Source organism: Coregonus lavaretus (genome assembly GCF_964263955.1).
Source record: "Coregonus lavaretus genome assembly, chromosome: 12".
Taxonomy (NCBI): domain Eukaryota; kingdom Metazoa; phylum Chordata; class Actinopteri; order Salmoniformes; family Salmonidae; genus Coregonus; species Coregonus lavaretus.
The window spans coordinates 36,859,293-36,882,340 of record NC_139999.1 but is presented as its reverse complement, the minus strand read 5'-3'; the positions used below and the strand labels follow the sequence as shown (position 1 = coordinate 36,882,340).

Here is a 23,048-nt window from a genome sequence, read left to right as displayed (position 1 = left end):
TAGATGAAATTCAGTAAATTTATTAATCTTTCAAGTTAATCTTTCATATTCATAAAAACGCATTTTAGTGAGGCCAGAAAGGCACCAAGTCAGTCTTCTAGATCAAAATAAATGTCCCCGTGAAGACCAGTGAGGCAGTGAAAACATTATGGTTTTATACCCATAAATGGAAATATTCCCTAAAAATATATAGTAGCTAGCTCATTGGCTGCCTGCTATTGTGATTACAATCTTGCCAGCGTCTAAACTTATAAGAGCATAGAAACAACTATAATCGTCTTAATCTACAAATCACATAGTTTGCCTGTTTAGAATGCTAGAGGTCTGTTGTGTGTCCTTAAACATATCTGATAGTTCAGTGCACGCAAACAGAGGGAGGTCATTTGCCTTTTGTGCCGAACGGCAGGAAAACAAAACACTTAAGTTCAACCTTGCAAGTCATACCAAACATGCTGAGGGAGAGAGATTGGCTTTGAGTAGTCTGTAGACATTACTGGAATTCCACCCTGCCTAGTTGCATTAAGACAACTCCCAATATTGACTCTACCCTTCTATAGGTGTAAATGCTATATGGTAAATGGCATATTTTATTATATTATCAAGAGGCTGACGGAGCGAGAGCAGTAATCTCAGAGAAGATTTGACCCTTCGTACCACAACAGTTCTGCAGCTCTTACGACAGAATGCAAGAATCATTGGGGTTTTTGGGGCTCTTGGGTTCATTGCCATTCGACGGGTCTCCCTCCTCATCATCTACTGGGGAGCCTTCATCAAGAGGCAGCTTTAGCCCATCACCCTCTTCCAGCTCGGGCATGTCAGTGCAGGCGTCTTCGTAGGCGCTGATGCTGTCTGTGTCATTGTTCCTGTCAGGGGAGAGGTCACGCCCGTTCTCCTCCTGACTGCTCCCGGGGGTCTGGCTACCCAGCGCCAACGGCCCAAAGGTCTTGTTGACCATCTTCGTGAACTTGGTGAAGCCACCCTCTGCCCCTTCTCCTACGTCCTCAGAGGACACCAGCCGGGCAACGTGGAGAGGAGAGGGCCGGGTCGGACTGTCAGAGGGCTGCTCCCCCTTCCCCTTTTTGAAGAAGGAAGCGAGCAGCCCCCCAGTGCTGGTCTCAGATGATAGCCCGTTGTTGGGCCTGGGGCTCTCACTGTCCAATCGGATAATAGAGAGAGGTGCATCTTGTGGAGAATTGTCCTCATCCCTTGGTGCATCCCTGATTTGTTCCTGTGCTTCCTTTTTGATTTTCATCTCTTGTGCTTGTTGTCTAGCCATCTCATCTTCCCTCTCCTGCTCCTTGACAAGTGTGTACACTGGGACTGCTGATATGGTGTTCCTCTCCTGTGGAACAGTATAATATAACAACTATATTAATAATGTTCACATCAGGGTTGTGCCCCAAATGGCACCCTATTCCCTATATAGTGTACTACTTTTGACCAGAGCCCTATGTAGGGAATAGGGTGCCATTTGGGACACAACCCTGTACAAACCTCAGTACAGCAGGGAAACAGGAAATCCCGAAGCTCATTGAGAAATTTACATTTCGATTTTCATTCTGTAAAACCGGATGCAAATGTCAACAGGACACTCCAGGTTAGAGGTGGGTGATATGAAAACCAGATTCAACAAATACAGTCATATAAGTATTTACACGGTCTGGGCTGCTACTATTACAAATATGAGTCCAAATCTCTGTCAAATAAATTGTATAGCCTTGTCTCTGGTACATCTTGTGCTACACTGTATTAATACATTCACAGCTCTATTTGCATTGCTTGAGGCATTGGCTGGGAAAGTAGCCAGGCCAATTGTCACGTTTCCGTTTCCCGATTGCAATAGGAAACAGGCAGCATCTGCATGTCTGTCAGCAAGTGGACAGGGGACAGGCCATCCTACTGCAGAGCAGAGCATGCACTGGGTACAAGGCCAAGGCCATTTGATGGGACACACACAGCCTTGGGCCACACTGGACTTACCCAACCACAAGACCATGCTGATGATCAGATTACCAAATTATTACGACCAAGGTCTCTTGAGTCAATGCAAAAATGTATTAGTTTGAAAATCTGAGGTTTCTTAAAGTGAGGAGAATATAGAGGCAGCTAGGATATATTGTTTAGCTCTTCTTATGGCTTTAAATTGCAAACAGGTGACTCCCTTCTAATCTGCCTCAAGCCTCAGTAGCAGATAACCAGATAAATGGACTGTGATAGGGATGCGGGTTGAACCCTGAGGAAAATGTGTACATCTTCTATTGTGCTGTGTGCTGCTCTCTTTAGATTAGAGCACAAAATGTACTCCACAGGACTTTAGTCAACATGTAGCATGCATAACAACTTTATCAAACATATTCCATTCTATAGGCTTTGGGACAGAACAAATATCTGTCAATCATTTAAAATTGCCCTACTTTAGGAATGGTAATGCGCGCACACACACACACACACACAGTGAGAATAACTGGTATGGTGGGAGGTTGTCCCACAGGCTGGAATCTCCCAGCAGCTGAAACACTTCATTCTGTCAAGTTCAGCAAAGCACAGTTGAGCCGAAAGAACAAGAGAACACTCCCCTGACAAACGAAAGAGTTACGCAACTAACAAGAGCTGGCATGCAGCAACAAGCCATTTGTCACTCTTTATGCCAAAAAACAGGAAGCCTGCTGTACTTGTGCCTCTCTCTCTATGATTATGTAAGCCCATCCTCCTCATCCCCCATTACCTCTTTTAGCCTCTCCACCTCCTGCATCAGAGAGCTGACAATGTCCTCCAACTTCCTCTTGGCCTCTCTCTCTCGCTCCAACTCCTACAAATGCAGAGAGACAGGTTAGCAGCATCAGTCCATATACGACCCATTAGATCAATGCAGCGGAGGGTAGTGAAGTATTTTAGAGCAGTGGTTCTTAAAACGGTGGGTTGGGACACACAGTTGGGCCACAGGAAATTGGACATTCCTACTGGAGCATTGTGTTGCTCCTCTAGGACCTTTTTACATATACAGTGCATTTGGAAAGTATTCAGACCCCTTGGCTTTTTCCACATTTTTTTACGTCCTAAAATGGATTAAATTAAAAATGTTCCTCATCAATCTACACACAATACCCAATAAAAGACAAAGCCAAAACAGTTTTCTTTGCAAATTTATTGAAAATAAAAAACAGAAATACCTTATTTACATAAGTATTCAGACCCTTTGCTATGAGACTCGAAATTGAGCTCAGGTGCATCCTGTTTCTATTGATCATCCTTGAGATGTTTGTACAACTTGATTGGAGTACACCTGTGGAAAATCAATTGATTGGACATGATTTGGAAAGGCAGTTGACAGTGCATGTCAGAGCAAAAACCAAGCCATGTGGTCGAAGGAATTGCCCGTAGAGCTCCAAGACAGGATTGTGTCGAGGCACAGATCTGGTGAAGGGTACCAAAAAAGTTCTGCAGCATTGAAGGTCCCCAAGAACAGTGGCCTCCATCATTCTTAAATGGAAGAAGTTTGGAGCAACCAAGACTCTTCCTAGAGCTGGCCGCATGGCCAAACTGCGCAATCGGGGGAGAAGGGCCTTGGTCAGGGAGGTGACCAAGAACCTGATGGTCACTCTGACAGAGCTCCAGAGTTCCTCTGTGGAGATGGGAGAACCTTCCAGAAGGACAACCATCTCTGCAGCACTCCACCAATCAGGCCTTTATGGTAGAGTGGCCAGACGGAAGCCACTCCTTAGTAAAAGGCCCATGCCAAAAGGCACCTAAAGGACTCTCAGACCATGAGAAACAACATTCTCTTGTCTGATGAAACCAAGATTGAACTCTTTGGCCTGAATGCCAAGCATCACGTCTGGAGGGAAACTGGCACCAACGCTACAGTGAAGCATGGTGGCGGCAGCATCATGCTGTGGGGATGTTTTTCAGCGGCAGGGACTGGGAGACTAGTCAGGATCGAGGGAAAGATTAAGTACAGAGAGATCTTTGATGAAAACCTACTCCAGAGCGCGCAGGACCTCAGACTGGGGCAAGGTTCACCTTCCAACAGGACAATGACCCTAAGCACACAGCCAAGACAATGCAGGAGTGGCTTCGGGACAAGTCTCTGAATGTCCTTGAGGGGCCCAGCCAGAGCCCGAACTCGATCGAACATCTCTGGAGAGACCTGAAAATATCTGTGCAGCGACGCTCCCCATCCAACCTGACAGAGCTTGACAGGATCTGCAGAGAAGAATGGGAGAAACTCCCCAAACGCAGGTGTGCCAAGCTTGTAGCATCATACCCAAGAAGACTCAAGGCTGTAATCGCTGCCAAAGGTGCTTCAACAAAGTACTGAGTAAAGGGTCTGAATACTTATGTTAATGTGATATTTCAGTTTTCTTATTTGGAAAAAGTCAAGGGGTCTGAATACTTTCCGAATGCACTGTATATTACATGTACATTCCATTTTAGTAATTTATCCAGAGAAACTTAGACAGTGCATTCCACTAAAGGTAGGTAAGACAACCACAGTTTTTGCAAGGAAAAACATTCCTCAATAAATTTGTCTATCAGCTATTTTTAGAGCGATGACCCCACCTTAAGCCTCTCAGTATGTGGCTTTAGATGATTCATGGCTAGAAAGGAGTGAGTGCGTCCCAAATGGCACCCTATTCCCTATATAGTGGAATACCTGGAATAGTATAAAAGTATTATAAAAGTAATCCTTCTACCCCCCCACCCCCACATAAAAAAAAAAAAAAAAAGTGGTTGTCCCACTGACTATCATAAGTTGAATGCACCAATTTGTAAGTCGCTCTGGATAAGAGCGTCTGCTAAATGACGTAAATGTAAATTGTGCACTCCCACTATGGGCGCTGGTCAAAAGTAGTAAACTATATAGGGACATGGGTGCCTTTAGGGACGCATTTAGTGTGTATGACTAGGTGTACCATGGTGGCGTGGCTGGCCTCTCTCTGGGCCTCGGCTAGCATCTCCTCGGCCCCCTCCAGGGCGTCCTGCAGAACGTCCACCTGGAACAACAGAGTCTCCCGCTGCAGCTCCAGCCCACGCAGCTCCTGCAACACATCGTCGTAGCTCGCCTGCAGGTCAATCTGCATGAGTGATGTATTCATTAGTCATATCAGTGGGCAGCTTGAGCGATGTATACACAGGCATATCATTGGGTAGCTTCATCTGGCCATGATAGAAATGATTTGTCCCAAACGGCATCCTATTCCCTTTATAGGGTACTACTTTTGACAAAAGTGAATAGGGTGCCATTGGATCTCAGACAAACAATATACATTAGGCATGACAGTGTGCAGCTTCATCTAGTCACACTAGCAACAGCGGTGGTTTAATTAATGTGATTTGTTCTTCAGCTGTTAGATAATTATGTCATTGTTTTGATAGCTATTTCTGGTCTATGGTCGTATTTATCTGCGTCATACAAGGGTTTTTGTCTTCTTCTTTATATGGCAGAGAGTTACTGGCATTACAACACATCATTTTTTTTATAATATATTTCTGGGTAATTTGGTGTGAGCTTCATAAAGAGTGCGCACCCTTTGAATATGTAGAATGTCTAATTTGACATCCAGTAGAACTGGTTATACTGCTAAAATATGAGAAAAGTTATCCTGCAAAACATCATCATTAAAACAGCTTGTGCAGATAATCACCATCTCAGGGAGTTCCATCATCAGTTCCTGATCTTCCTCAGACTGCTGAAATGACCAAGACCAAGATAAAAGGTCAACAACACTCATCAACAAGTAATATATGAGAAGTTTGAACATACTCTCAGTATGTTCAATAACAGTGATAGAATCAGAAGTAATCATGTTTACTACAGTAGGTATACGTCCCAAATGGCACCCTATTCCCTATATAGTGCACTACTTTTGGGCCGCAAACTAAATACAGTGAGGGAAAAAAGTATTTGATCCCCTGATGATTTTGTACGTTTTCCCACTGACAAAGACATGATCAGTCTATAATTTTAATGGTAGGTTTATTTGAACAGTGAGAGACAGAATAACAACAAAAAAATCCAGAAAAACGCATGTCAAAAATTTTATAAATTGATTTGCATTTTAATGAGGGAAATAAGTATTTGACCCCTCTGCAAAACATTACTTAGTACTTGGTGGCAAAACCCTTGTTGGCAATCACAGAGGTCAGACGTTTCTTGTAGTTGGCCACCAGGTTTGCACACATCTCAGGAGGGATTTTGTCCCACTCCTCTTTGCAGATCTTCTCCAAGTCTTTAAGGTTTCGAGGCTGACGTTTGGCAACTCAAACCTTCAGCTCCCTCCTCAGATTTTCTATGGGATTAAGGTCTGGAGACTGGCTAGGCCACTCCAGGACCTTAATGTGCGTCTTCTTGAGCCACTCCTTTGTTACCTTGGCCGTGTGTTTTGGGTCATTGTCTTGCTGGAGTAGCCATCCACGACCCATTTTCAATGTCCTGGCTGAGGGAAGGAGTTGAGTTGATGCCAAAGAGCTCGATTTGGGTCTCATCTGACCACAACACTTTCACCCAGTTCTCCTCTGAATCATTCAGATGTTCATTGGCAAACTTCAGACGGCCCTGTATATGTGCTTTCTTGAGCAGGGGGACCTTGCGGGCGCTGCAGGATTTCAGTCCTTCACGGCGTAGTGTGTTACCAATTGTTTTCTTGGTGACTATGGTCCCAGCTGCCTTGAGATCATTGACAAGATCCTCCCGTGTAGTTCTGGGCTGATTCCTCACCGTTCTCATGATCATTGCAACTCCACGAGTGAGATCTTGCATGGAGCCCCAGGCCGAGGGAGATTGACAGTTATTTTGTGTTTCTTCCATTTGCGAATAATCGCACCAACTGTTGTCACCTTCTCACCAAGCTGCTTGGCGATGGTCTTGTAGCCCATTCCAGCCTTGTGTAGGTCTACAATCTTGTCCCTGACATCCTTGGAGAGCTCTTTGGTCTTGGCCATGGTGGAGAGTTTGGAATCTGATTGATTGATTGCTTCTGTGGACAGGTATCTTTTATACAGGTAACATGCTGAGATTAGGAGCACTCCCTTTAAGAGTGTGCTCCTAATCTCAGCTCGTTACCTGTATAAAAGACACCTGGGAGCCAGAAATCTTTCTGATTGAGAGGGGGTCAAATACTTATTTCCCTCATTAAAATGCAAATCAATTTACAACATTTTTGACATGCGTTTTTCTGGATTTTGTTGTTGTTATTCTGTCTCTCACTGTTCAAATAAACCTACCATTCAAATTATAGACTGATCATTTCTTTGTCAGTGGGCAAACGTACAAAATCAGCAGGGGATCAAATACTTTTTTCCCTCACTGTATGCCAGTAGCTTCAGGCCATTTCCATGTAAAAGGATCCATGAGCACCAACATGTGAAGTTCATAGGAGCACATCAAATTAGGTGTCAAATGAAAGGTATTTCCATGACAGACTGACCAGGTGAATCCAGGTGAAAGCTATGATCCCTTATTGATGTAATTTGTTTGGGATGCTCTGGATCGATGTGTATGACTGCATGTTCGAGTTCCCACCAATTTCCAGCAACTTCGCACAGCCATTGAAGAGAAGTGGGACAACATTCCACAGGACACAATCAACAGCCTGTTCAACTATATGCTAAGGAGATGTGTTGCGCTGCTTGAGGCAAATGGTGGTCACGCCAGATACTGACTGGTTTTCTGATCCATTCCTTTTTTTTAAGGTATCTGTGACTAACAGATGCATATCCATGTGAAATCCATAGATTAGGGCCTAATTTATTTATTTAAATTGACTGATTTCCTTATATGAACTGTAACTCAGTAAAATCTTTGAAATTGTTGCATGTTGCGTTTATATTTTTCTTCAGTATAGAATTTCACACAGGGCACCTTTCCTTTGCCAGGCAGGCCTTTTGAAAGAAATAATAAAAAGAGTATACCCACTTCTCCAGGCACCACTGCTCTCCTGTTAATGTCACCTCTCCTGGGCTCTTACTGACACCTACCCATGAGGCCCCTCTCTTTCCATTTACTGTAACCAGCGACTTCACCCACTGAATACCGACCGACACCAGTCCATGGACGTTGAGAAGTAGTTGAAATTTGGTCAGTCCAAATCGGAACCAATCATATACGTCTATGTATCACCAGATTGGACAGAAAAGTAGAGGTCAGTACAGTACTGCACAGTAAAGTTTAGTACAGTAAAGAAAAGCAGAGTTCAGTACAGTACGCTAGAGTAGAATATAGTATAATTTACTGTATTGTACTGTACTGAACTCTACTCTACTGTGCGGTGCTGTACTGTGCTCTACTGTGATTTAAAAACTTATAAAACATGATCTATGATTGGTTCAGATTTCGTCTTGTCCGTACCAACCAAATTTGGTCTTGTTTGAATAATACCCAAACATACAAAGGAGGATATTGCATTTTTCTACCTTTGTTTACCTATTCAGGATACATCACAATGAATACATCACATATCCATAATTATGCAATTCTGTATAGTACAGATCAGGGACCGTGATGTCATTCTGTTTTGAAAAACCGAGGGAGCTTTGACCGTCATTCTGTAACAAAACTTCTGCACTGTTCTTCAAGTATATGTGTTTTAGTAAAAAAAATCTGTGGACATTTTTGAAAGTATACTGACCAAAAATATAAACACAACATGCAACAATTTCAAATGTTTTACTGAGTTATAGTTCATATAAGGAAATCAGTCAACTGAAATAAATTCATTGGGCCCTAATCTATGGATTTCACATGACTGGGAATGCAGATATGCATCTGTTGGTCACAGATACCTTAAAAAAAGGTAGGGGCGTGGATCAGAAAACCAGTCAGTATCTGGTGTGACCACCATTTGCCTCAAGCAGCGCGACACATCTCCTTCACATAGAGACTGTTGATTGTGGTCTGTGGAATGTTGTCCCACCCCTCTTCAAGGGCTGTGCGAAGTTGCCGAATATTGGCGGGAACTGGTACACGCTGTCGTACACGTTGATCCAGAGCATCCCAAACATGTTCAATGGGTGACATGGCTGGTGAGTATGCAGGTCATGGAAGGATTGGGACATTTTCAACTTTCAGGAATTGTGTACATATCCTTGCTACATGGGGCTGTGCATTACCATGCTGAAACATGAGGTGATGGTGGCGGATGAATGGCATGACAATGGACCTCAGGATCTCGTCATGGTATCTCTGTACATTCAAATTGCCATCAATAAAATGCAATTGTGTTTGTTGTCGGTAGCTTATGCCTGCCCATACCATAACCCCAGCGCCACCAAGGGGCACTCGCCCACACAACGCTATACATGTGGTCGGCGGTTGTGAGGCCGATTGGACGTACTGACAAATTCTCTAAAACATCGGAAGCGGCTTATGGTTGAGAACTGAACATTCAATTATAAGGCAACAACTTTGATGGACATTACTGCAGTCAATATGCCAATTGCACGCTCCCTCAAAACTTGAGACATCTGTGGCACTGTGTTGTGTGACAAAACTGCATATTTTAGTGTGGCCTTTTATTGTCCCCAGCACAAGGTGCACCTGTGTAATGATCATGCTGTTTAATCAGCTTCTTGATATGCCACACCTGTCTGGTGGATGGATTATCTTGGCAAAGGAGAAATGCTCACTAACAGGGATGTAAACAAATGTGTGCGCAAAATTTAAGAGAAATAAGCTTTTTGTGCACATGGAACATTTCTGGGATCTTTTATTTCAGCTCATGAAACATGGGACCAACACTTTATATTTTTGTTCAGTGTAGTCTTTGGGTATAGAATTGTATGGTTTGTTTAACTTCGCAATCAATCGTTTTGTTTGGCATACATTTAAATGTGAAAACTTGAGTCTGCATCATTCTGTTAGCATGGAATTGCCCTTCATTCATTGCACCTATTATACCTGACTCCCACTGCTCCTCTTGAGGGTCCCCCCTCTGCTGTCACTGTGCGTCAGACGCCTAGCCGAACTCTCCGTCTGACAAAGGAACAAAAAGACATCTCAGACAGAGCCATAATAGTGGTGAAGAGAAGCTCTGCCAACCCTTCGTGTCAGGAAGTAATTTAGCCAATCATTGTAGCCATTGGCGCTCTGTAGAGTTGCTATTTTCTCGCGTCAATTAAATTGTGACATTCCTGCTTTACTCATTATACTAATAAAGTCTGATTTAATCAACAAATACGATAGTCAGTTTAAAAAAGGTTAAGGGCAGAAGACTGTGTACATATCTAGCTGTGTTGGCAAAATCACTACATATCCCATCGAGCCAAGCAGGGAGAGGCTGCCTGTTGTCACAGTTCCAAGACCAGTCAGAAACGTCTAGCTAACCGTATGCCAATGATGCTGGTGGATCTCAAAACTGAACTTGGATATGTGTCAAGGAGCAATGATATCCTTCGCCACCGTCGTCTTAAGACAGATATCTCGAACCAGTCATGACTATTCAACAAAATAAAACGATAAATCATTTTCACGTTTATTTCATGCGAATTTCTTAGTAACATGATTGTATAACTAGCAAAGGAGTTTATACGTTGAGAGTGCAGTATTTATGAAGTTTGGCAATAAGGACGAAAACTAGCATAGTTCAGCTAGCCAGCTTGTTTAGCCAGGGAAAACGAGCTCGGGTCTAGTGCGCATGTGCACAGCTGGGCGCACTAGGCTAATTTAGGAGACATTATGCACTGATATCAGGAGCTGGAGACTGAAACGAATGAATCAGATGACTCATATTTAAGGAAAGTGAATCGATATACAATCCCGAAATAAGCTGTAACTGTCAATAGTAAAACAAAGCTTTAAAAGATGTTTGAGTGAACCCTGAATACAGAAAATTAATGGTGAAATTGCTTCCGAACACGGTAGACTCCTCCTCACCACTATAATGTTAACAAAAGCATGTGGGAATAACTGTTTGCACCTTTTTACATTGTTCCCACATCCAATAGTCAGCTGGTATATGTCAACATGTTAAGATGGTTTAGCAGGTCCATCAATAAAATCTATACCATCTCCAAGCCTTTTAAACAAAGTGAAGAGCAGGCCATCTGTGAAACTCAATGCCTTGCATTTAGGAGAAAGGCTATATGATGCCGGATGCTTACTTTACAGATAGGTATGAGTTCTTCTGTGATGCTCAATCTAATGAGTGGCCTGCTATTGAATATTAGCCTACATGTTATCACATAACTTACATGTATTTAGGGGTAAGGCTAGATAATGATGCCGAAGGATTCTTTTACAGATGGATTCATTAATTAAGCTCAATCAAATGAGTGGGCTATTGCTACTGTTTAATAGCCTAGGCTACATGTCAACACATAATTTACATTCATAGAGCATATGGATAGAAACATGGATTTTAGGCAAACCTCTAGGTCCAGTTCTTATGGACTGTAGGTCTACTGTACTCTACCAATAAGAACATAATTAAATAAACGTATAATGAACCACTGATGACTGAATTCTAACTACATTAGTCATGTAATGTGTCATCCCTATTCTATGCACACTGTAAGGAAGTAGCCATACTTGTTTTTTTACACTTGTGCCCTAATGGGATAGACACTAAACAGAGATTAGGAGAAGAAGCCATTTTAAGTAGCTAGCTAAACATAAAACAAGGATGTACATAGTTTGGTTACAATCAGGGCCGGTCTACCGCATTTGGAGCCCCGGGGAACCGACCTCGTCTGCATTTATCAATGTGCCATAAGGTAGCCTGATTTCAGATGTGTCCATGTAGACTAAACAGGATTATGAGGGAAATCGTTCTTCTTGCAAAGCATATTTATATTTAACGTTTATAAACGTTTTAATCGAACTATTATATTAATCTGACTATCAACAATAGTCACATTATGTGTGCATATAACCGTTTTCAATGTAACACCGCATGCTACAGTAACACTGGGATGAGAGTCGAAATGAAAATGAGTAGTAGGCTACACATAGGGTTAAAAACCACAAAGTAAACGAACGCCTAAAAATATAAACACAGGCGGTGGCTTACTGTAAGAGGATGAATCTTCTCGACTGTAACCACTAGTAATGTTGCTAATGCTAAGCTTCAATTCGCTAAGCTTCAATTTTAGTTGAATAGGCTATAATGTCAAATTAGACTCAATAAAAATAGATAGAGAAAATAGAATGTATGCCTCATGTAAATATCGCATTAAATGACGACGACGTGATTTCTCGACGCTCACCTCCTTGATAATGTTGCGAAGTGACTCATCATCGCTCACTCCCCGAGAAAGCGTCCTTTTCCTCGGTGACCCAACTCTTTCCAATGTCCCGGAATGCATTTTTCTAGTAGCCTACGATACACAAAACAATATGAATACTTTTCTTAACAACTAGATGCTATGAGTGCAATCAACACACCCGAGTAATGTTTTGTTTGGTGTGGATGAAGTTATCGCGACAGAATGAACTGGCTCCCAGATTGTGGGCGAAGGTTAACAAAACTGTAACGTGGGCGGAACCTGTTTGTCTCTGGGTTGCCTTTAGGATTGCCTCCGGAGGCTGGCATGGCGTAGAGTAGTGGTCACCAACCTTTTCTGAGTCAAGATAACTTTCGCAGTCAAAAAGCAACCCGAAATCTACCGCTAAAACATGAAAATGTAACATTAACCTAATAAAACAGTTCTGTAGGAAGGAGGTTTGTGCAGTAGACCTAATACATTATCACAGCATATTGGCTATATGCCTGGCTTGCCAATATTATTATCCTCAGACCATATTATATGTCAAAACTCGAACTTTGATAACAAAATAGTTGGTGTAAACACTTGCGAGCCACAGCTGAGCATAAATTGAAATAATTAGCATTTGTTTGTTTTTTACTGGACTTATGGTACTTGCGTCTGATGGTCATGGTGCTTTCAAGACAACGAGGTCAAATCATGACGTCGAGCTCTAGAAAGATGCCCGAGTTTCCGAGTCGGATGACGGTTCAAAACGATTTTTCCCAGTCGGATCTCGTATTTTTCAGAGTTCGCAGTTTTCTTGAACGCACTGAAGTCAGAAGTCGGAGATTTCCGAGTTCCAAGTAAGAACACCACATTAGTCTCAGCAGAGGGAGGGCGAGTGTAGCAGAGGGTCCGCATCTCACGGTCACTGCTCTCTCCTCCTTTTCCTCTGGTGAGACTTACCAGAGAGAGGGGACACATTCTTCCACATGATGGCGAAAACTCGACTCGCACCGCATCTGCCTCAGGCACAAATTAATGTTGTTCCTATGACCAGAGAAAATGAAATACTCCTCGATATTAAAATAGACACGAGGAGCTGCTAATAATAATAAAAACGCAGACACTTGACTACTCATTCATTGCAGCTGCAGCGCCAGTGGAAGTAGAGAGAAGCTCGTTTTATGTTTTGTAATAGTGTTGAATAAAAAGTGTTGACAGTGCTGAATAAAACTTAGACATGAACTCACTCATAAGAACAGCAGCTCTCTGGTCATGGTTTTAAAAGTTATGAAATCTCAAGTAGGCTAGTATCAAACTTTGCTGTGGCGGGGGTTGTGCAAGCTGGATCTCTCGATTTAGCCACAGATCTCCCGGTCCATCAGGTATTTGTATTTATTATGGATCCCCATTAGCCGGTGCCAAGGCAGCAGGTACTCTTCCTGGGTCCAGCAAAATTAAGGCAGTTATATATTTGAAAAACATTACAATACATTCATAACAGATTTCACAACATATTAGGTGTGTGCCCTCAGGCCTCTACTCTACTACCATTTATCTATAACACAAAATCCATGTGTACATGTGTGTATAGTGCGTATGTTATCGTGTGTGTATAGGCGGAGTTTGTCTTTTCAGACAAATGAAATGGTTCAAAATGGGAACAGTTTGCCTACCCAGGGCTTCTGAATCAAGTGTACCTACCGCCAACAGCGCAACACGGAGTAAAAAAAGCAGCGCAAGCCTCTATGCCTTTATCGTTGGCTTATCTACAGAAATGTTTGGTCATCGACTAGGAATGCCTTGAAGATCGACCGGTTGGTGACCACTGGCGTAGAGAAGCGGAGGCCAGGGTGTAAAACAAATAGGCTTAAGACTTCATAATGTCACAAGACAACTAAAGGAACACACACATACATAGGTAAGTTTGATTTCCATCCTACATCCCATCAGTTCTGCCTACTCTCAGTAAAGCCTACAGCAGAGTTCTTCAATTCCGGTCCTGGAGGGCCGAAACACTTCTGTTTTTTATTTCTACCTGGTAGTTAATTGCACTCACCTCGTGTCCCAGGTCTGAATTAGCCCCTGATTAGAAGGAGAGGCTGAAAAACAGAGGTGTTTCGGCCCTCCAGGACCGGAATTGAAGAACCCTGGCCTACAGCTTCATATTGTCTATGAATGTGCTCACAGTCCCACACATTTCGAAAGCACTAAAATCAGGTTCAGTCATAATTTGTTTATTGCCTATGCTCTATGGACATTTTCGGCATATGCTAAGCACTTTGCAGCTGTTGCTTCTCTCATTGACATTAGTGTTGCCTATTGATTGAGGGGTTTACAGCCAAAACAGGGTTTAGGCCTTGGCCTACTGTGGTTCCAGGGAGAGCGCATCTGTTAAACTGTTATGGTCCATCCACGTACAAGTACAAGTACAAGGGAATTGAGCGGCAACAAGTGTGGGCAGACTGGAGCTCGGAGTCGCTGTCATTCGATACTTGTAAAAATGTAAAATCTTAAACCCTTACCGTGTACCTATGTTTGTCCTGTGTTAAGTTGGGCCTGTATTTGTTTGCTGAAATCCATACTTTATTTACATTTTAGTCATTTAGCAGACGCTCTTATCCAGAGCGACTTACAGTTAGTGAGTGCATACATTTTTCATACTTTATAATAAAACTTTCATCAAATACAACCACCGACCGTTTCCTCATTTGGTTGCTCTAAAATGTGATTACCCTACGTACTCTGAGCTTCAATTGGCACATGCGCATTCGTGCTGAGTTGGCACCTTCGAGCAACAGAAACAAGGAAAGGGTCAGTGGTTTCAAAGTGTGACATAATGTACATACTACAGTGGCACGCAGACTCCTTACTACTTTCACATGCAAACCAATAAACACATTTGGACATTACTAAATACCGTTTTGAGGAAAAAAAAATGGGCAGCACTTTATTTCAGGATACAGAAAATACCATTTATTTACTTAGAAGGTACATTGTAAAATGGTAATTACACAGTATTAACCTATCAATTACTTGTTGATATCTTTAGGATTCATTCAAACAAGCGCCACTAGGCACCATTAAGTACCAAGTAGCTATTGTGTAGAATTCTTTAAAGTGTCAGAAATCCAAAATTCTAAAGGAGACTACTGGCAGATGTGCTCTACCAAGGACAAGAAATGCATATGGAATCTTACTAACTTCTGAATCTACGTTGTTTAACTGAAACTGTATATTCAGCCAGTAGGTGACAGTAGTAAGCTAGTTCTGTACTACACTACATTGTAGGCTACTCAACTGATGGACAAGTCAATACCATAATTGGTGCAATATTTACCATTAGGAATTAGCCAGAGATAATCACAAAATAAGTAATTACATTGATTCCGAATATTTAGCATGTATTAGCTGGAATTATTTTATGGCAGGCAGAGGTAATGAACTTAATTTACAAGTTAATTGTAGTTGGCCTACTGTAGGGGTTCAATTGTGTGGCTTCACATTTGTAGAGGCCTCACTAAAGTGTTAATAATCAATTGTGTATTCCAGGCTTGAGTAACAATATAACTTTAATGTTCATTGAGGAGATGAGGAGATTAGAAATAATAAAAGGGATTCATTTAAAAATAATGATGCATAAAGTATATGGATTGATTGATTGGTTGATTGATTGACTAATTGATTGATGTGGTTCGTTTATTGGTTAATTGATTCATTGCTAGTTTGGAATATTGTTTAGAAAGACAAAAAATTACCAACAGGCATTTGTCACTCAAATTGAGCTACTGTATTGAAATCTAACAGTTGTTACTAATGCACTGACCATGCACATAATGGTTGAAACAATCATAGATTGTCATAATGAACAAATATGGTAAGTTATGACAGCAAATCTTTATAAAACATTTTAAAAAGTCAGTGATAGATCACGAATTGCCTGACCAACATTACTTGATCATTTCACAAAATATGTTACCCGGGTTATCTCAATAAATAAAAAACTAAGGGCATATTACTCCCATATGCCTTTATGTAATAGAATACTTTGTTAACGTATTATGTAAAGCTTCAAATCACGTTTAGAAAAAGTTATGTTGCCCTCATGGAATGTAAATATAGATATATTTAAATCAAGTGTTAGGTGCAATTGAAAATTGACGCATTTGCTCCATTGTTTTCTTTTGTTGTCATATCCCACTCTTTTATGGAATGCATGGTTTTAACATCAGGGCCTACATGTTTGTCAGTCTATATTATAAGTTATGCTGCATTTGCACATCTTGATGTAAAAACACTGCATTAAAAGTCTTGAGGTAGTCTAACACAAAATGAGCGTCACTGTTGTCGACGTAATACTTCTTAAATTCCAAAGATGCTATCCCAATGCCATTTAGGACAACCTGTCACTCATGAGTCAAGTTTGAAAGTTTCACAATTCTACAGGGGTAGGCCAGGTTCAACGTATCAATGTATTTGACTCCTTTTACAAATAATATTACTGAACAAAAATATAACAGCAACATGCAACAATTTCAACAATTTTTCTGAGTTACAGTTCGTACAAGGAAATCAGTCAATTGAAATAAATAAATTAGGCACTAATCTATGGATTTCACATGACTGGGCAGGGTTGCAGCCATTGGTGGGCCTGGGTGGGCATAGGCCCACCCACTTGGGAGCCATGCCCACCCACTGGGGAGCCAGGCCCAGCCAATCAGAATAACCTTTTCCCCACAAAAGGGCTTTATTACAGACAGAAATACTCCTCAGTTTCATCAGCTGACCGGATGGCTGGTCTCAGACAATCCGGCAGGTGAAGAAGCCGGATGTGGCGGTCCTGGGCTGGCGTAGTTACACATGGTCTGCGGTTGTGAGGCCGGTTGGACATACTGCCAAATTCTTTAAAATGACGTTGGAGGTGGCTTATGGTAGAGAAATGAACAGTCACTTCTCTTGCAACAGCTCTGGTGGACATTCCTGCTGTCAGAATGCCAATTGCACGTTCCCTCAAAACTTGAGATATATGTGGCATTGTGTTGTGTGACAAAACTGCACATTTTAAAGTGGCCTTTTATTGTCCCCAACACAAGGTGCACCTGTGCAATGATCATGCTGTTTAATCGGCTTCTTGATATGCCACACCTGTCAGGTGGATGGATTATCTTGGCAAAGGAAAAATGCTCACTAACAGTTACGTAAAAACAAATCGGCACTAAATTTGAGAGAAATAAGCTTTTTGTGCATATTACAATTTTCCGGAATCTTTTATTTCATCTAATGAAACATGTTGCGTTTATATTTTTGTTCAATATATATAATAGGGGCATATTAAAAGTGAGAGAAGAGAAGGGGAGGATAAGTCGTGGTTGAAATTTCCATTCACTGCTTACCAACACTAGTTTCTTAACATAAAGAAGAAAACAAATCATACCACTAATGACATGTAATGACTTGAAATAGCCTCTTCCAGGTTTGAAACCTTATCTCAATACAGTAATAAAATGCGAACTGGACAAACTACTCTCCAGTTCATTCTCCCTTGCTCCCTCTAGCTCCCTCTTTTTCTTGACTTGGTGACAGACCTAAAAGCCTTTTGTTGGAATCTTAGCCAATGGAGACAGATTACGACACGGAGCAGCAGAGATATATAACGAGCCCTTTTAGGAGGTACTTGCACACTTTTCAATGACACATCTTAACATTCGCACCTATGGACTTAATTGTTATCAGATAAGGCAACCAAAACAACTATAGCATGAAAACGGATTATGCGTAAAATCGATAGATAGGCTAAAGTACAGAGAAAACCCACTAGGACGCACCTTCCTACGTTTATTACTGTCCTACAATAAAATCGTTTTAAGAGGCGACTCTATTGGAGTAGTTGCATATCATTGGTACCTTTGCAAGGTAAGGAAACAGGTTGTGACAAGCAACATTTCAGAGAGGGTAGAGAAAGGGATAACGCGAGCAGAAAGTTATATAGCCTGACCAGTCATCATCATGCCGAGGTATAACTTTTTGCTGTGTTTGATGGTTTATATTTGTCTGGGACTGTCCGGGAGTGACGAGCCTAACGTTTTTTTGCCACCAACGAGCGAGATTCCCACGGACGACGGGCTTTCGCTCCTCGATGAAGAAGTGGGCGCTCATGGATGTTCCGCATGCGTTTGGCGAGAGCAAAGTAAAGTCCTGAGGCTGGAGACCATCAAATCTCAGATCCTGAGCAAGCTGCGGCTCAAGCAGGCTCCTAACATTAGTAGGGAGGTAGTGAACCAGCTGCTCCCCAAGGCACCCCCACTCCAGCAGCTTCTGGACCATCACGATTTCCAGGGAGACGCGTCCTCCCAGGATGAGTTTATGGAGGAGGACGAATATCACGCCACTACGGAGTCCGTCATCACTATGGCCTCGGAGCGTGAGTAATGCAACTTTGTCCCATAGCTGCTGAAAATGATTAATTACTTCGTAAACCAATACTGGGAGTGAGCCGCAAGTCGCTGTCAAATGTGTGGTGATTGTGATTATTATTGGCATGCTTGGACAGAGGATATCCTGGTGATAACATTGGCACCTTGGACATCTGAACATCAGTAGGCCTACTTCGGATGATTTTGTGACCATCTTTTTACTCAAGGAAAATATGACAGTCCACATACAGAACCGTTTAAATATGACAAATGATGCAGGGTCAGCTGTTTGCTACGGCTGTCAAAAATATCCGTATGGATGAAGTGTGAACTTGATAAATCACTAAGTCAATAAAGAGCTTCATCACTATATGACAGGTCACCAGAGTAATTCACTTGGAGTAGTTCAAGCCATTATTATTATGATTATTATTGGGCTATTATTATTAATATTATTATTATTCATGTGACGCATAAATGCAACTATTTTGTTCAGTCTTTCTATGTAGGCCTGCATGAAGAGAGGGGATTTTTTCGAGGATGGACTTCTAGGCTACAGCTGTGCTATAGGCTAGAGTGCCAGCACTGACAGCTCGTGCGCGGATTTAGCCTAGGTCGCATATGGGGTGTGTCCGCGGAAGTCTATAGTCTACCCCAAATGATAGCATATTTTCTTAGTTTTCGTATCATTTCAGGGCCAGACTTCATGTGACATACTTTTAAGTAACTCTGTATCATGTTCCTATACATAGCAGTTTTAAAATCGTTGTTTAGGTTTTCTTGCAAATTAGGTCACTGATCATTTGCAATTTCCGGTTGTTCAGTCATGTTTTGTGATTTGACTTTCATTAGCCGCATGACAGTCCTTTGAATGCTATGCAAATGTCTGTTTGGAGTGCATAAATCAATAATGATAATGTAGCATTTGGGAGGTTGATGTATTGCGCCGAGCCTTTGCACATTATCCCTTATTTTACCTATCTTGCATTTGTATGTCAAAATATAGCCTACAATATGATATGGTTTCAATAGCAGAGGGACAGTTTAGGCCTAATATGAACTATAAACAAGTATAAAATAACGTTTTCCAATGTGGACAGGAAGGTATTGCGTATTATTACTGAGAAAAAAACACCAACATTCCCTAAAATTATAGAGCCCAGCAGCTGTGCTCTATGGTTCTTTATAAGAGGGCTCTACCGGATTCCCTGCTGTTCATCGCAGTGAGAAAAAGTGTGTCCAAAAAAGCTGCTATTGTTTCCCCCATGCATCAGTCCCCCTCGACCGCACTTGTCTTTTAAATGCGAAGTTTATAGGCACAGCTCGTTTTTTCCCTGTGAGGACACAAAGCCAGAGAAACAGTTGGGGTCGAGGGGAGTGTGTGACCTTTTAGCGGCGAATCGCCGGGGTTCAACAACATTTACACACATAATGTATTCCGCACAAGGCGAACGAAAAACCATGCAAATAATCCGTATTTTTCCCAAGAGGGAACAAAGATAGGTTTGTGTTCCCTTAACTTCTCCTTCGATTGTCATATCAGCATGGTCTCATATACTAGATGTAACATAGTAAAAATAAATCCGGAATCTCCAAATTAGTATGATATGTTAGGTTTGGTATGGTTACATAAGACAGTAACGTGAATGTCTAGCAATCCATAGGTTGCGTGTTCAAATCTCATCATGGACAACTTTAGCATTTTAGCTAATTAGCAACTTTGCATTTCTTAGCACGATAGCTAACCCTACCCTTAACCTTAACCTTAACCCTAACCCCTAGCTTAGCTAACGTTAGCCACAACACATTGTAATTTGTAACATTTCATACATTTAGAAAATTCGTAACATATTATACGAATTGCAATTCATAACAAACGGTGCCTTCAGGAAGTATTCGGGCCCTTTATTTTTTCCACATTTTGTTGTGTTACAGCCTGATTTTAAAATGAATTAAATTGACATTTTTTTGTCACTGGCCTACACACAATACCCAATAGTGTCAAAGTGGAATTATGTTTTTTGTAATTTTTAAAATGTAAAGCTGAAATGTCTTGAGTCAATAAATATTCAACCCATTTGATATGGCAAGCCTAAATATGTGCCTTGTTGCATAGGTTGCATGGATTCACTCTGTGTGCAATAGAATGTTTCAAGTTTTAATGTCACATGCATAAGTACAGTGAAATGCCTTTCTTGCAAACTCAAAACCCAACAATACAATAATCAATAACAATGTATTACTAGAAAAAAGCACACGAGAAATAAGAATAAGAAAGTATGCAATCCACAATGAAGTAAGTAAATAAGTAAGCATACTATATACAGGAAATATTGAAAAAGTCTGTTCCAAGACCATATTTACATGCAGGGATACTGGAGTGATGGAGGTAGATATGTATAGGGGTAAGGTGACTAGGCAACAGGATATAAGATAAACAGAGTAGCAGCAGCTTACATGTGAGTGGGTGTGCGGGTGTGTAGAGTCAGTATAAATGTATGTGCATATTATGTGTGAGTGAGAAAATAATGGAGTGAGTGTTTATGTGTGTATAGGGCCCTGTGAATGTGCATAGAGACAGTGCAAATACTGAAATAAAAAGTAGATGTAGCCTCCTGTAGCTCAGTTGGTAGAGCATGGCGCTTGCAACGCCAGGGTTGTGGGTTCGATTCCAACGGGGGGCCAGTATGAAAAATGTATGCACTCACTAACTGTAAGTCGCTCTGGATAAGAGCGTCTGCTAAATGACTCAAATGTAAAATAAAGATGCAAGGTAAACTCGGTCCATGTAGCTATTTTGTTAGCTATTAATCAGTCGTATTCCTTGGGGATAGAAGCTGTTCAAGAGCCTGTTGGTGTCAGACTTGATGCACCGGTACCTCTTGCCGTGCGGCAGCAGAGAAAATAGTCTGGCTTGGGTGGTTGGGGTCTTTGATGATTTTCACATCGCCTGGGAGCTCGGCCCCAGTGATGTACTGGGCTGTCCGCACAACCCTCTGTAGCACCATGCGATTGAGGGCGGTGCTATTGCCATACCAAGCAGTGATGCAGCCAGTCAATATGCTCTCAATGGTACAGCTGTAGAACCTTTTCAGGATTTGAGGGCCCATGCCAAACTTTTTCAACCTCCTGAGGGGGAAGAGGCACTGTCGTGCCTTCTTCACAACTGTGTGTGTGTGTTTGGACCATTTTAAGTCTTTAGTGATTTGGACACCGTGGAACTTGAAGCTGTCTACCTGCTCCACTGCCTCCCCATCGATGTGGATGGAGGCGTGCTCGCCCCCCCATTTCCTGTAGTCCACGATCAGCTCCTTGGTCTTGCTGACGTTGAGTGAGAGATTGTTGCTCCGGCACTACACTGCCAGGTCACTGACCTCCTCCCTGTAGGCTGACCCATCGTCACCGGTGATCAGGCCTACCACTGTCGTGCCGTCAGCGAACTTGATAATGGTGTTGGAGTCGTGTGTGGCCACACAGTCGTGGGTGAACAGGGAGTACAGGAGGGGAGTAAGCACACACCCCTGTGGGGCCCCTGTGTTAAGGGTCAGCGTGGTGTAGGTGATGTTGCCTACCCTCACCACCTGGGGTCGGCCCTTCAGGAAGTCCAGGTTCCAGTTTTAGAGGGAGGTGTTTAGACCCAGAGTCCTACGCTTGGTGACGAGCTTGAAGGGGATAATGGTGTTGAATGCTGAACTGTAGTAAATTAACAGCATTCTCACATAGGTATTCCTCTTATCTAGGTGGGTGAGGGCAGTGTAGAGAGCAATTGAGATTGCATCATCTATGGATCTGTTGGGGCGGTATGCAAATTGGAGTGGGTCTAAGGTGGCTGGGATGGTGGAGTTAATGTGTGCCATAACCAGCCTCTCAAAGTACTTCATGATTACAGAAGTGAGTTCTACAGGGCAGTAATCATTGTGGCATGAAGCCTTAGATTTATTAGGAACAGGCATGATTGTGGTCATCTTAAAACATGTGGGGATTACAGACTGGGACAAGGAGAGGTTGAAAATTACTGTGAATATGCCTGCCAGCTGTTCTGCGCATGCTCTGAGAACACGCCCTGGAATACCGTCGGGGCCCGTGGCCTTGTGGGTGTTGACCTGATTAAAGACCCTTCTCACGTCGTCCTCGGAGAGCAAGATCACCCAGTCCTCTGGGTCGGTGACGGCCCTCACACCCACCTCAATGTTGTTGTTGTCAAAGCGTGCATAAAATGCATTGCGTCCGTCTGGTAGAGAGGCATCATTGGGCAGATCACGGTTGGGTCTTCCTTTGTAATCCGTAATAGACTGTAGCCCCTGCCACATGAGGTGGGCGTCGGAGCCTGTGTAATATGATTCCACCTTATTCCTATATTGTCCTTTTGTTTGTTTGATGACTCTGCACAGGTCATAGTGGGCCTTCTTGTACTTATTCATGTCTTCGGCCATAGCATCAGGGTTGTCT

General features: G+C 42.2%; 2 protein-coding genes across 2 annotated transcripts in view; one reads left to right on the top strand and one right to left on the bottom strand.

Annotated features, from left to right (window-relative positions):
- LOC311138603 (uncharacterized protein) lies at window positions 1-12,475 on the bottom strand. The gene is made up of 6 exons (XM_084173357.1): window positions 12,202-12,475; window positions 9,896-9,970; window positions 5,646-5,690; window positions 4,914-5,075; window positions 2,726-2,809; window positions 1-1,342 (listed from the first exon to the last, which is right to left on the bottom strand). Exons 1-6 carry the CDS (start codon window positions 12,298-12,300, stop codon window positions 674-676), a joined length of 1,134 nt encoding a protein of 377 aa, XP_084029483.1. The 5' UTR covers window positions 12,301-12,475; the 3' UTR covers window positions 1-673.
- A 5,389-nt stretch (window positions 12,476-17,864) lies between these two features.
- LOC311137851 (growth/differentiation factor 11-like) overlaps window positions 17,865-23,048 on the top strand; it is a 43,656-nt gene continuing 38,472 nt past the window's right edge. The window contains exon 1 of the mRNA XM_084172455.1: window positions 17,865-18,607. Within this exon, the coding sequence (XP_084028581.1) occupies window positions 18,193-18,607 (415 nt within the window). The 5' untranslated portion in view covers window positions 17,865-18,192. The remainder of the gene's footprint in view (window positions 18,608-23,048) is intronic.

Coding starts and splice junctions, on each gene's coding strand:
- LOC311138603 (XM_084173357.1), bottom strand. CDS start 12,300: ATGCATTCCGGGACATTGGAAAGAGTTGGGTCACCGAGGAAAAGGACG. Junction 5,691..9,895: donor AGAGGAGCAGTGGGAGTCAG/GTATAATAGGTG, acceptor TGGTCATTTCAG/CAGTCTGAGGAAGATCAGGA. Junction 2,810..4,913: donor AGGCCAGCCACGCCACCATG/GTACACCTAGTC, acceptor CTGCATTTGTAG/GAGTTGGAGCGAGAGAGAGA.